This window comes from Calidris pugnax, unplaced genomic scaffold (assembly GCF_001431845.1).
Source record: "Calidris pugnax isolate Ruff unplaced genomic scaffold, ASM143184v1 scaffold118, whole genome shotgun sequence".
NCBI classification, from domain to species: Eukaryota; Metazoa; Chordata; class Aves; order Charadriiformes; family Scolopacidae; genus Calidris; species Calidris pugnax.
Genome location: NW_015090855.1, coordinates 5,006,290 through 5,018,092, shown reverse-complemented (window position 1 = coordinate 5,018,092; position 11,803 = coordinate 5,006,290). Strand labels below are relative to the sequence as shown.

The 11,803-nt window shown below is 50.4% G+C and overlaps 3 protein-coding genes across 6 annotated transcripts in view; 2 read left to right on the top strand and 1 right to left on the bottom strand.

Moving 5' to 3' along the window:
• Positions 1-75: 75 nt before the first annotated feature.
• Positions 76-3,802, top strand: LOC106889025 (small nuclear ribonucleoprotein-associated protein B'). 2 transcript variants are annotated; one of them, XM_014943667.1, is made up of 6 exons: positions 76-224; positions 1,844-1,955; positions 2,458-2,610; positions 2,949-3,087; positions 3,274-3,399; positions 3,621-3,802. In XM_014943667.1, the coding sequence occupies exons 1-6, from the start codon at positions 94-96 to the stop codon at positions 3,656-3,658; spliced, it is 699 nt and encodes a 232-aa protein (XP_014799153.1). In that variant the 5' UTR covers positions 76-93; the 3' UTR covers positions 3,659-3,802. The 2 variants fall into 2 exon arrangements, with proteins under 2 accessions (XP_014799153.1, XP_014799154.1); XM_014943668.1 differs by lacking the exon at positions 76-224 and adding an exon at positions 491-551.
• Positions 3,803-4,340: 538 nt separating this feature from the next.
• On the bottom strand, positions 4,341-11,373 carry DDX27 (DEAD (Asp-Glu-Ala-Asp) box polypeptide 27). Of its 2 annotated transcripts, XM_014943737.1 has the most exons (21): positions 11,216-11,373; positions 10,998-11,132; positions 10,846-10,905; positions 9,988-10,147; positions 9,412-9,458; positions 9,221-9,307; positions 8,364-8,469; positions 8,108-8,281; positions 7,650-7,800; positions 7,395-7,494; positions 7,143-7,284; positions 6,896-7,049; positions 6,700-6,781; positions 6,447-6,624; positions 6,193-6,299; positions 5,914-6,019; positions 5,716-5,810; positions 5,487-5,613; positions 5,160-5,244; positions 4,879-4,953; positions 4,341-4,596 (listed from the first exon to the last, which is right to left on the bottom strand). In XM_014943737.1, the coding sequence occupies exons 1-21, from the start codon at positions 11,303-11,305 to the stop codon at positions 4,581-4,583; spliced, it is 2,277 nt and encodes a 758-aa protein (XP_014799223.1). In that variant the 5' UTR covers positions 11,306-11,373; the 3' UTR covers positions 4,341-4,580. The 2 variants fall into 2 exon arrangements, with proteins under 2 accessions (XP_014799223.1, XP_014799222.1); XM_014943736.1 differs by having other exon boundaries at positions 6,447-6,781.
• A 96-nt stretch (positions 11,374-11,469) lies between these two features.
• ZNFX1 (zinc finger, NFX1-type containing 1) overlaps positions 11,470-11,803 on the top strand; it is an 18,588-nt gene continuing 18,254 nt past the window's right edge. Inside the window, exon 1 of one of the 2 annotated variants that reach the window (XM_014943731.1) lies at positions 11,470-11,484. The gene's annotated coding sequence lies outside the window, so the exon portion shown is untranslated. Of the gene's footprint in view, positions 11,485-11,542; positions 11,558-11,803 lie in introns of those variants that run through there. The other variant, XM_014943730.1, reaches the window with a different exon arrangement.

Genomic DNA, 11,803 nt, shown 5'->3' with positions numbered 1-11,803 from the left:
GGGCGAGGAGGGGGTCGGGAAGGGGGGAGAGGGGTCCAGCCTGGGTCCCGGTGTAACGGCGGTCTCTTGCAGACGGTGGGGAAGAGCAGCAAGATGCTGCAGCACATCGACTACCGCATGCGGTGCATCCTGCAGGACGGCCGCGTCTTCATCGGCACCTTCAAGGCCTTCGACAAGCACATGAACCTCATCCTCTGCGACTGCGACGAGTTCCGCAAGATCAAGTGAGGGGAGCACCGGGGGTACCCCCCCCTCCGCCGGGAGTACCCCCCCTTCACCGGGAGTACCCCCCACCCCTCCCTCACCCATCCCCGGCTCCGGGGCCGCCTGCCCGCCCGCCCGGAGCGGAGAGCGGGCCCTGCGGCTGGGCAGTGTCTGATGGCGGCTTCTGCAGGGATCAGTCCTGGTTTTAAGTCCCAATTTGTCAAACCCCCAAAGCGCTGTGGTTCAGGGGGGGCTTTGTTTCAGTTCAGCAGGGGCAAAGCCTTCAAGGCCTTCGACAAGCACATGAACCTCATCCTCTGCGACTGCGACGAGTTCCGCAAGATCAAGTGAGGGGAGCACCGGGGGTACCCCCCCCTCCGCCGGGAGTACCCCCCCTTCACCGGGAGTACCCCCCACCCCTCCCTCACCCATCCCCGGCTCCGGGGCCGCCTGCCCGCCCGCCCGGAGCGGAGAGCGGGCCCTGCGGCTGGGCAGTGTCTGATGGCGGCTTCTGCAGGGATCAGTCCTGGTTTTAAGTCCCAATTTGTCAAACCCCCAAAGCGCTGTGGTTCAGGGGGGGCTTTGTTTCAGTTCAGCAGGGGCAAAGGTAGGGTCCTGCCCCTGGGGAGGAAGAACCTCAGGTACTAGTAGAGGTTAAGGATGGACCTGCTGGAAGACACTTCTGAGGAGAAGGATCTAGGAGTCCTGATGGATGGGGAACTGTCCATGAGCCAGCAATGTGTTCTTGTGGCCAAGAGGCCAGTGGGATCCTGGGCTGCACAGGGAAGAGTATGGCCAGCAGGTCGAGGGAGGTCATCCTCCCCCTCTGCTCTGCACTGGGGAGGCCACAACTGGAATCCTGCCTCCAGTTCTGGGCTCCCAGTTCAAGAGGGACAGGGAACTGCTGGAGAGAGTCCAGCCTGGGGCAACAAAGATGACTGAAGGATTGGAGCATGTCCCTGATGAGGAAAGGCTGAGAGAGCTGGAACTCTTTAGCCTGGAGAAGAGAAGGCTGAGGGGAGACCTTGTTAATGCTGACAAGTTCCTAAAGGGTGGGTTGAAGGATGATGGAGCCAGACTCTTTTCAGTGGTTCCCAGGGACAGGACAAGGGGCAAGGGGCACAAGCTGGAACATGGGAAGTTCCACTCCAATCTGAGGAAGAACTTCTTTGGGGTGAGGGTGTCAGAGCCCTGGAAGAGGCTGCCCAGGGAGGGTGTGGAGTCCCCTTCTCTGGAGATCTTCAAGCCCCGCCTGGGTGCTCCTGAGTGATGTGCTCTGGGCAGCCCTGCTTCAGCAGGGGAGTTGGACTGGATGATCTCTGGAGGTCCCTTCCAACTCTGACAATTCCGTGATCTGTGATTCCATGAACCTGTTGTTGACATCGCATAAAGGGCTGGTTTGATCTTTACATGATGCCAACGGAGTCACGAAGCCGTTAAGCATCAGGGGGAAAACCCTATGGAGACAATATGCATCCTGTCTTTAGTCATCTCTGTGTATGTAAAAATGTGGGTTTTACAGTGATCTCCCCTCTGGAGTGATCTTGTCACACATTCTATTGCAAATTCAAAGAGCAGCATTGATTTTTATGTTTTTTATTTTCTCTGCCTTGCAATGTTTTCTTTCTGTTCTCACTAGACCTAAAAATTCAAAACAGCCAGAGCGGGAGGAGAAGCGAGTCCTTGGCCTTGTGTTGCTGCGAGGAGAAAACCTGGTGTCCATGACAGTTGAAGGACCACCTCCAAAAGATGTAAGGAGAATGGGCGCAGAAGCAAGGAGGAAGGGAAGGGACACCTGATAAGTTTGATTCCTTGCAGGAGAACACTGCTGTGGTGTTGTCCTTGACTTCCAGACACTGTTGTGACTGGGTCCAACAAATTTCACTGCAGGAAATTCTAATCCCTTTGTGAGCTGGGACATGAATTGGACAGAGGGCTGTGGGCATCCCTAGGATCTGAGGATCAAACTGGATATTAGGAAAATTTTTTACATGGAAAGGGTTATTAAGCATTGGATCAGGCTGCCCAGGAGAGTGGTTGAAGCACCATCCCTGGAGGTTGACAGGGGGTTGAAAGGGGTTGACAGTGCTTAGTGACATGGGCTAGTGATGTGGTTTATTTTTTTTTATCAGAATTAGGTTGATGGTTGGACTAGATGATCTTAAAGGTCCCTTCCAACCTGGGCAATTTGATGATTCTATGACTTCTGTTTTGATGAATCTTTCCTTTGGGGGGGTGTGTGTCTGTTTTCAGACTGGCATCGCCCGGGTACCGCTTGCTGGAGCTGCTGGAGGCCCTGGAGTTGGGAGAGCAGCCGGGAGGGGCGTTCCGGCGGGGGCACCCATGCCGCAGGCTCCGGCGGGATTAGCTGGCCCTGTCAGAGGAGTGGGAGGACCGTCCCAACAGGTGAGACGCTGTGACCCATTAAAAAAAGAGTTGTCTGGTATATTCTGGGATGGCTTTTAATTCTTGGTACTAACGCGATGCAAGAAATCGGTGGAGTGGGAGAACTGTGATTTTAGTTTCTGTTGGGAGTGAGTTTGAGCCCGATGCGTCTGACATGATGGAAGAGGCTTAAAAATCACAGCTTCATGCACAGAATTCGAGTTGTATCCATTGAACTGTAGCACAAGAGGAGGCTGGTGTCATTTTCTGAAGGGATAGTAATTAAAGTCTTATTTTTGAATTCCTCATGTACAGTAGATGATGTGCTGTTTCTGTGAACCTGTTTATTTTGTTACCAGGTGATGACACCTCAGGGTCGGGGCACGGTCGCAGCCGCTGCTGCAGCAGCCACTGCCAGCATAGCAGGAGCCCCGACTCAGTACACACCAGGGCGCGGGGGTCCTCCCCCACCCATGAGCAGAGGAGCACCTCCTCCAGGTAGGAATCACTCTTCAGATAGAGTCGGGCAACAAGGAGCTCGTGTTAAGTAGCAAAATGGGTGATTAGGAGATATTTATCCCAGTCTGATGAAGATCTGGTATTATGGAGGATTATTTTGATATCCAACTAGTGCCTGGAATATTCAGCTGGATTTATATGTGCTTGTTCTTTCTCTGGCATAAGGGATGATGGGACCTCCTCCAGGCATGAGACCACCCATGGGCCCACCAATGGGGATGCCACCAGGCCGAGGTGCTCCTATGGGAATGCCCCCACCGGGCATGAGGCCACCACCCCCAGGAATGAGAGGTGAGCGGAGGTTATCTTCAATGCCTAAAAGCTGCAAGACCCATAACAACTAAAACCTTTGAAGGGTGTTTCCATGCCTCCCTGGCTCTCCTAGTTCTCAATAATGCATCAGTGGCAAAAACGGGGTCCTAGGGCCACGTTGAGCATGGCAAAAACAGCTTTCTAGTTTAGCCTCACTTCCTCTTTCCTCTTCAATATTCAACTTTCTCCTTTATTCCCAGGACCCCCTCCGCCTGGTATGCGTCCACCCCGGCCATGATTTTCTATAACCTTCCTTTGACCTGTGAGAAGACTGATCAAGAGGATACACCGAGCAGTACCCCCCCTCAAAACTTTGTTATGTATATTTTATGTCTACTGTTGGTAAAATTAGCCCTTTTTAATAAAGTTGGAAAACACACTGCCTTGAGTCACTGTTGCATTTCGGTCACCACAAAAAAAAAAAAACAGCAAAAAGCTCAATGTGTGTTGACAGCTCAGAAGTTGACAGTTGGTCTGCGCCGCTTAGGTATATACTGGTCTGTGCTCCTTACAGGGATTAATTTTGCTCAGTTTAGAAATAGGCTCTAAACCCTAGAAATCCTTTTCAGCCTTATTAATTAATTGAGATCACAGAAGTGTATGAACGCAGCCATAAGCATTCTGCAGTTTGCCCTACAGACAACTTGAGTTACCATGAAGTCAGTGTAAGTTCCATCTAAACATGAGGAGGAACTTCTTTACTTTGAGGCTGGCAGAGCCCTGGAACAGGCTGCCCAGGGAGGTGGTGGAGTCTCCTTCTCTGGAGACATTCAAAACCCACCTGGACATGTTCCTGTGCAACCTGCTCTGGGTGGACCTGCTCTGGCAGGGGAGTTGGACTAGGTGATCTCCAGAGGTCCCTTCCAACCCCATATTCTTTGACCAAAAGTCTGATAGAAAGATGTAACATAGCCCAGCTCTCAGTTGCAAACTTTTTAGAAAAAAATAATCTTTTATTGCATAGGCTGCTGAAGATGGGTTCACACAGAGTCTTCAACCAGGTATTAACAAACACCCCACAGCTATTCCAGAACTTGAAGAAAAACTTCAAGTTTACTGAAGTTGTCTCCTTGCAGTACAAAGCAATCCAGGCCCTGGAGAGAGCACAGCTGAAATGTCTGCATTGTCCAAATTACCCATTTGGTAGTTGCCAGCAGTTCTTACTTTCTCTTGTACCTGAAAGAGAAGAGATTTGAAATTAATTCCACCCATCCAATTCTTAGTGATGAGGAGCAGCACTGAGCATTTTCTAGGTAACACTTTCCCAAGCAGAAGCCCAGGAATGTGCCATTAAAGGCAGTATCCATGGATGCCCCCAGCATCAGACCTGCAGCAGGAGGGTAAGCTCCTGCAGAACCAACAAACCTGTCAGCAAGAGCCTTTAAACAATCACAAAATGAAGAAAAAGGCGGCAGAAAGAAAACACCAACTTGAATAAGAAAGTAGAGGGAGCTATACCTGGATTTGGATTTGAAGTTTCCTCCTTTCCTACGTTGGGCCATACCCAAGCGTTTTCGATCTTCAAATGATGGGCTTTTTAAGAGAGAGAGAAAGGGGGAGAGGTAAGACAAGAACCACTGAAGTACATCAACAGCACAGGTACTTCTTGAAAGAATCCCATCTCTGCTCTGCCCAACTTCTCCCCCAGTATAAATTAAAGCTTTCCCAGAAAGTCCAGAAATGCAAGAAGATCCCCACCTACTGAAGTCTGGACTAATGTATTACTGCTAAGACATTACCCGGCACGGTACTGCTTCAGAGCCTTCCTGCTCGTGTTGGTAAGCTCTTCATCGAATACAGACACTTTTTTCTTCCGCTTGGGGCCTAACACAGAAACAAGAGTCAAAAAATTGGCTGCAAAGAGAAGACCACAGCATCATCTTGTTTACTAGAGCCCTGTAGCCTTGACCGCCATTAGCCAAACCATTAGGAAAAGCAGTGATACCCTGCAAACACACACCCTGGCCAGCAGTGGTGGCCATTCCTCTATACAAATTAGTTTCGTTTATCTATTTGTGACAAAGTCCCTGAGAAAAGGTGTCAGCAGTAAAACAAAAGTCTCCAACCTGCTGGTGCTGCTGCTGGTTCCTCTTCTGGCAAGGCTCTGGCTCGCTTTGCTCGGCGGTTCCTCTTCGCCAGCCGCTCAGCGTACATTTGAGATTTCAAGATTTCAAACTGTGACCTTTCCTCTGGCTGAAATGTGTTAAAGTGCAAGTTTACAGTGAGATGAGGTTTTGTTAAGGGAAAACTAGAATAGTCCACCAAGGGTCTCAACTTGTCTGCAGACATACTCACCGTCATTTGGACTTTTTTCTGTTGGTCCTTCATAAATTTCTTCCTTTTCTTTTTGCCTCGTAGTGCTAGGTCAAACTCCTGCAGGGCTTTAGCCACTGGAGAGACAAAGAAAAACGTAGAATGAAGAACCTTTTAAAGTACAGAGCAGAGTCTAGTTGCAGCTATGGAGTTTAACACGGCAGCAGTGTCATGACTCACTTTTCTCTTTCTTCCTCTCCTCACGGGTCTGAAACCAGCTGCGCTCCAAGCCCTCACCCGCACTCTCTTTTTTTCCTGCCTCCAGCTGCTTCTTTGCCTTATTGATCTGAGATAATTCAGGTGAGAAGTGAGTTCATGGTGGCTAAAAAAATCTCTCTCTTCCATTTCTGAAGTAGGCAGGTCAAGTACATCAGGGTAACCTCCTTATGCACGGTATCTACCCCAGATCCTAAAAAAACTAAGGTAAAAAATAAAAAAACAACCTAAAAAACCTCTTACCTGGGCCTCTGACTGCTGCATCTCACGTTCCTCACGCTCCAAGCACAGAACTGCGTACACATCTTTCTCTAGATTCTCAATCTTCTCTCGAAATTTTAATATAACATCTGAGAACGATACAGAGTGACCATCAGCAGCAGCCCATGTGAAGTCCATCTTGTTTTACAGCACCTCTTTCAGTGTCTCTCTGTACGATGAGATTCCCTGCCTACTGCTCTCCCGCATTTTACCTCAGTGAAGTTAAAAACTTTTACCTTGGGGGAGAATTCTGGCTTTCACTGGTGTTTTGGCAGTTTTCACAATATCCTTCAGCATCTTGCGCTCTTCCTCACCCACAAGTGAAACCGAGCGACCAGCCCTGCCTGCTCTTGCTGCCCGACCCACCCGATGAACATAGTGTTTGATAGTGTTGGGCATGGTAAAATTGATTACCTGTAAAAGAAACAGGGTTAGTAGGAAAACAGTATTAAAGGACTCATTAAAAAGCTCAGCACTGGAAATACTCACTGTTTTAACACCTTCAATATCAAGGCCACGGGCGGCCACATCTGTAGCTACAAGAATATCAATCTGCTCATCCTTAAAGCGCCTGAGCAGAGAGAGCAAATCATTAGCAATGAATACAGCAAACCACTTTGCCCTAAAACTTCCAAATCCTAAGGGGTTTTTTTTGCCTGTGGTTGCCAACAAAGCCTGCTAATACCTGAGTGCTTCCAGCCTCTGTGCCTGAGAGAGGTTCCCGTGAAGCTCCCCAACGCGCAGCCCCATCAGCCCCAGCAGGATGTGCATTCGGTGAGCCTGCTTCTTGGTCTGGGTGAAAAGCATCACGTGGTCTGGGAAGGTTCGTGTCAACAGAGCTGAAAGAAAGAAAAATGAAATAAAAAGGCTGATCTCAGGAGTCTGCTTCTCAGTCACCTACTGATTCCAGCTTTTCTTTGCTGAGCACTAACCTGAAACAATGGCCTCACGGTCCCCCTCTCGGTTGGGTCTGATCCGGATAAATTCCTGCCGCAGGAAAGGGGCAACATCTGTGTTGCTGTTCACAAAAATTCGGACGGGATTTTTCAGGGAAACAGAAGCCAAATCTTTCACCTACAAAACAGATTAAGAAAAAAAAAAAGTCCACATAATTTCTGTTAAAAGACTAGACAAACTTGCATTCAGCTTTCTGCCCCGGTATGGTTCTCAGCAGCCTGTCTCACCTCCTCTGTCATTGTGGCAGAGAAAAGCATTGTCTGACGGTGGTGGGAGCACAACCTGATTATTTCCTTCATCTGTTCCTCAAAGTATTCATCCAGCATCCTAGAGAGCAGAAAAAGAGCAAGGTAAAGCAGCTTCATCTGCTTCCAGCTAAGAAACATAACTTAAGGCAGGGCAACAAAGACTGTGCTATAACCTGGGAAAAGGAAAGCAGAAAACTACCATTTCATTTTTCACCACTGTCCTGCTTAGCCTACCTGTCTGCTTCATCCAAAATCAGCACCTCGACACTGCTCAGGTGGAAAGAAGGGCAGTTGTGGAGATGATCAATCAGTCGCCCAGGAGTGGCAATAAGAATGTCTGGCCCCGAGCGTAGAGCTGCCTCCTGAGTCTTCACATCCAGCCCACCTGGAAGAGAGCAAACACAGAGTGCTGACTCCCTGAGCAGAGCATGCAGATCCAAATTGCCTGAGGAATGGGAAACAACTCATGTTAATATCATGTTCACAATAGAAAAGGTGGGGGCCACTTCTTTCTCAGAAACCAACAAAAAGTATGGCACGGTACTGGAAAATGAGATTTTAAACCATCGCACACCTACTAGACGCACGCCTGGGATAACTGCACAGCCTCCAGTGTAACAACACCGAACTCCCAGCTCCACAGAGCAGTTCACAGCCAGCTCTGCAGTTCACAAAAGCAACTTAATACTCACCTACAGCGAGGCAAGTTGTGACGCTGCTGAACTGTGCCAGCTGTTTTGTGACAGAGTGCACCTGGATGCCCAGCTCTCGTGTTGGCACCAGAACCAACACCCGTGTTATTGGAGCTTGACGAGGTTTGTAAATCAGGCGCTCAAGGACAGGCAAGATGAAGGCAGCTGTTTTACCTGGAGAAGAAAATTAAGAAGAATTACCAATTACTGTGAATAGCTAATTATCTACATTTCCTGTGCCCTGCTCAATCCCTACCTGTCCCAGTGGCAGCACAGGCACAAATATCCTTCCCCAGAAGACCCACTGGGATACAAGCCTTCTGAATTGGGGTTGGTTGCTTGAAGCCAAGAGCTGTGATTGCCTGTAAAGGGGATAGAGCAATTAAACTCTGTCTCTGGAATGGCCACACCCAGAGTGATGTGTCCAGTGCTGGGTTCCCGGGTACAAGAGAGACATGGATGTACTGGAGAGAATCCAGTACAAAGTGCCACAAAGATTATGAAGGGACTGGAGCACCTCCCATATGAGGAAAGGCTGACAGACCCAGGACTGCTCAGCGTGGAGTTAAGTCTTGGAGAGGACCTTATCCATGTATATAAATACCTGAAGGGAGGGAGCAAAGAGGAAGCCAAGCTCTTTTCAGTCGTGCCCAGTGGTGGCACCAGAAGCAATGGGCACAATCTGAAACACGGGAGGTTCCCTCTGAACACCAGGGAACACTTTTTCCCCCGTGAGGGTGACTGAGCACGGGCACAGGTTGCCCAGAGAGGTTGTGGAGTCTCCATCCTCAGAGACAGTCAACAGCCATCTAGTCATTGGGCAACCGGCTCCAGGTGGCTCTGCTTAAGCAGAGGGTTGGACAAGATGACCTCCAGAGGTCCCTTCACACCTCTGCCATTGTATGAGTCTGTGACAAGTCCCACTCCAGACAGCATTGACATAATGCAAACCGAAGAACAATTTCAATTATTTGGGAATAACAGCTCCTAAAGGGCTATCACATTAGCTTCCATGTCATTTCCTTTTCAGAGGAGGGGAAATTTACCAGGTGGAGGGGAGGCTGGCCAAAATTCTTCAGAGTAACATATGTAATAACTGAACTAGGTAAATACCTTTAGCAAAGGTCGTGAAAGATTCATGTCCTGGAATGACAAGTTGTCATCATATTGAGAGGCATCTTCAAAAAAGCTCTCTGCTTCCTAGAAACAGCAACAACAACAAAATTGGAACACAGGCAGCAGTTTATTAACCAAAGTCAAATTCCTCCAGAAGAAATACTGAAGAGTGACCTACTGTCCTTTACCTTTTCACCCTTTTTTGATCTCTTTCGTTCCTTCACTTTGACCGTATCTGCAAGAAAGAGAAATGGAACAGGAATTAACAAGCACAGTGAAACACATAATGATACATGACTACATTTATCTCATACTTTTGCTCTGAGTTGCGAATCTCGTGAGTTGAAATAACAACAGTGTAATAGAGCAGTAATGGAAGAGAAAATAATAATAATAATGGTAAAATATACACAAAAGGAATGATACAATACAATTTCTCACCACCCAGTGATCAATTTCCCAGCCCATACCGAGCAGTGATTGCTGATTCCATCCCCCCTGGCCAACCACCATTTATCTACTGAACGTGATGTCTATGGTACAGAATATTCCTTTGGCCTGCTTGTCCTGTCTGCGCTCCCTCTCTGCTTCCATGGGAAGCTGAGAAAGTTCTCGACTTAATATAAGCATTACTTAGCAACAGTTTAAACAATATTTGTTATCAACATTGTCACACTAAACCCAAACCCCATCAACTACTAGGTAGAAAATTAACTCTATCCCAGCTGAAACCAGGACACCATCTCTCTATGTACTGCTGATACCTGCTTTTGTGAAGATAGTTTCATCATCCAATGAATACTGAGACTCCACATCTTCTTCTTCTTCATTCCTACTGAAATCCTCAGACTCCTCCTTCTTGGATTTATTATCCTCATTCTCTGCATCTTCATCTCTTGCTTTTGCTTGTTTAGCTTCTCTTTCCTAGAAAATTATTTTTTAAAAAGAAAGGATAAAAAAGAAACTTCAATTCTTTGTGACCTTTTGTTTGTTGTTATTATGACCCTATTCACAGATAATTCACAGGTTTTGCATAACCTTAAGAATTACAATTCTGCATTCTCATTAGTTCAGCAATGCATCAGGCTGATGATCAGAGGGCTGGAGCCACTCTGCTGTGAGGACAAGCTGGGGTCATGCAGCCTGGAGAAAAGATGGCTCTGGGGGGACTTCCAGTACCTAAAGGGGCTGCATGTAAGATGGGGAGGGACTCCTGATCAGGGAAGGGAGTGACACAATGAGGGGGTAACAGTTTTAAACTCAAGTAGGGGAGATTTAGGTTAGATATTAGGAAGAAATTCTTTACAGTTAGTTGGTGAGGCACTAGAACAGGTTGCCCAGAGAAGCTGAGGATGCCCCATCCCTAGAGGTGTTCAAGGCCAGGTTGGATGGGGCTTTGAGCAACCTGGTCTGGTGGGAGGTGTTCCTGCCCAGGGCAGGGGGGTTAGAACTCGTTTATCTTTAAGGTCTTTTCCAACCCAAACCATTCTGTGACTCTGCGTGTGGCTGCACACCCCGTGGAGGTGATGAGCTCAGGGCTCTCACAGCTGTGCCCTGGAGGGAACCCAGCACAACCCAAACCCACACCAGGCTTTACAGCAACGAGAGAGAAAGGCTCTGACCTGGACCTTCCTTTTCTGCCTCACTTTCTCAATCTTCTCGTCCAGCGTGGTGGCGGGTCTCTGGGCAGGAGATGAGGGCATAGGAGCGGTGAGGAGCCCGGCGGGGGCAGCGGCCCCAGGCCCCGCACCCCGCTCCAGGCCCCAGGCCTCACCTTGCCGCGGAGCTGGCGCAGCGCCGCCGCCCAGGCGCCTTCCCCGCCGGCCTCCGCCTCACCGAAGACGAAAGCGGCGCTGAAATCCCCTCCTGCCGAGCCCCGCCGCCTGGGGCCCGGCGCCCGCCGCGGCTCCTGTGGTAACAGCAATGAGCAACCACCGCCGGGGGGGCCCGGCCCGATCCGACCCGGCCTCCCCCGCCCCGGCCCGGCCCCACCTCCTCATCCTCGGAGCCCCCGGACTCGGGGTCTTCGGGGCCCGCGTCCCCCTCCGCGATGGTGCCCACCAGGCCCAGGCTCTGCAGCATGGCCGCGCCGCCGCCTCACGGAACGGAACGGAACGGCCCGAACCCGCGCCTGCGCTCAGCCCGACCCGGCGCTCGCGGGGGGGGGGGCGGGGCGACGTCTAACCCCGCCCCCTTCTCCCTCCAGGCCCCGCCCCTTCCCCCTCCCGCCCCCGCCGTGCGGGAAAGGAAAGCGAAAGCAGGTGCGGGGCGGGGGCGTCGGGACCGGGGGACGGGAGACGCGCTGTCCGGGACACGGACCGGTGTTTGGGGACGGTGGGATGCGCTGCCCGCTGGGAGCGGGACGGGCTCGGGGGAGGGTGGGGAACGCCGCCCGCCGGAGCCGGTAGCGGGGAAGGGTGAGGGGTCTGCCCGCCGGGAGCGGGGGAGGGCGGGGAACGTCACCCGCCGGGGGCCGTGACGTTACCGGGAGAAGGGGGATCGGAGGTTGGTGCTCACCGGGGCCAGGAGCGGGCAGGTGCTGGGAGAAGGGGGATTTGGGATCGGGAAGCGCTGCCCGTC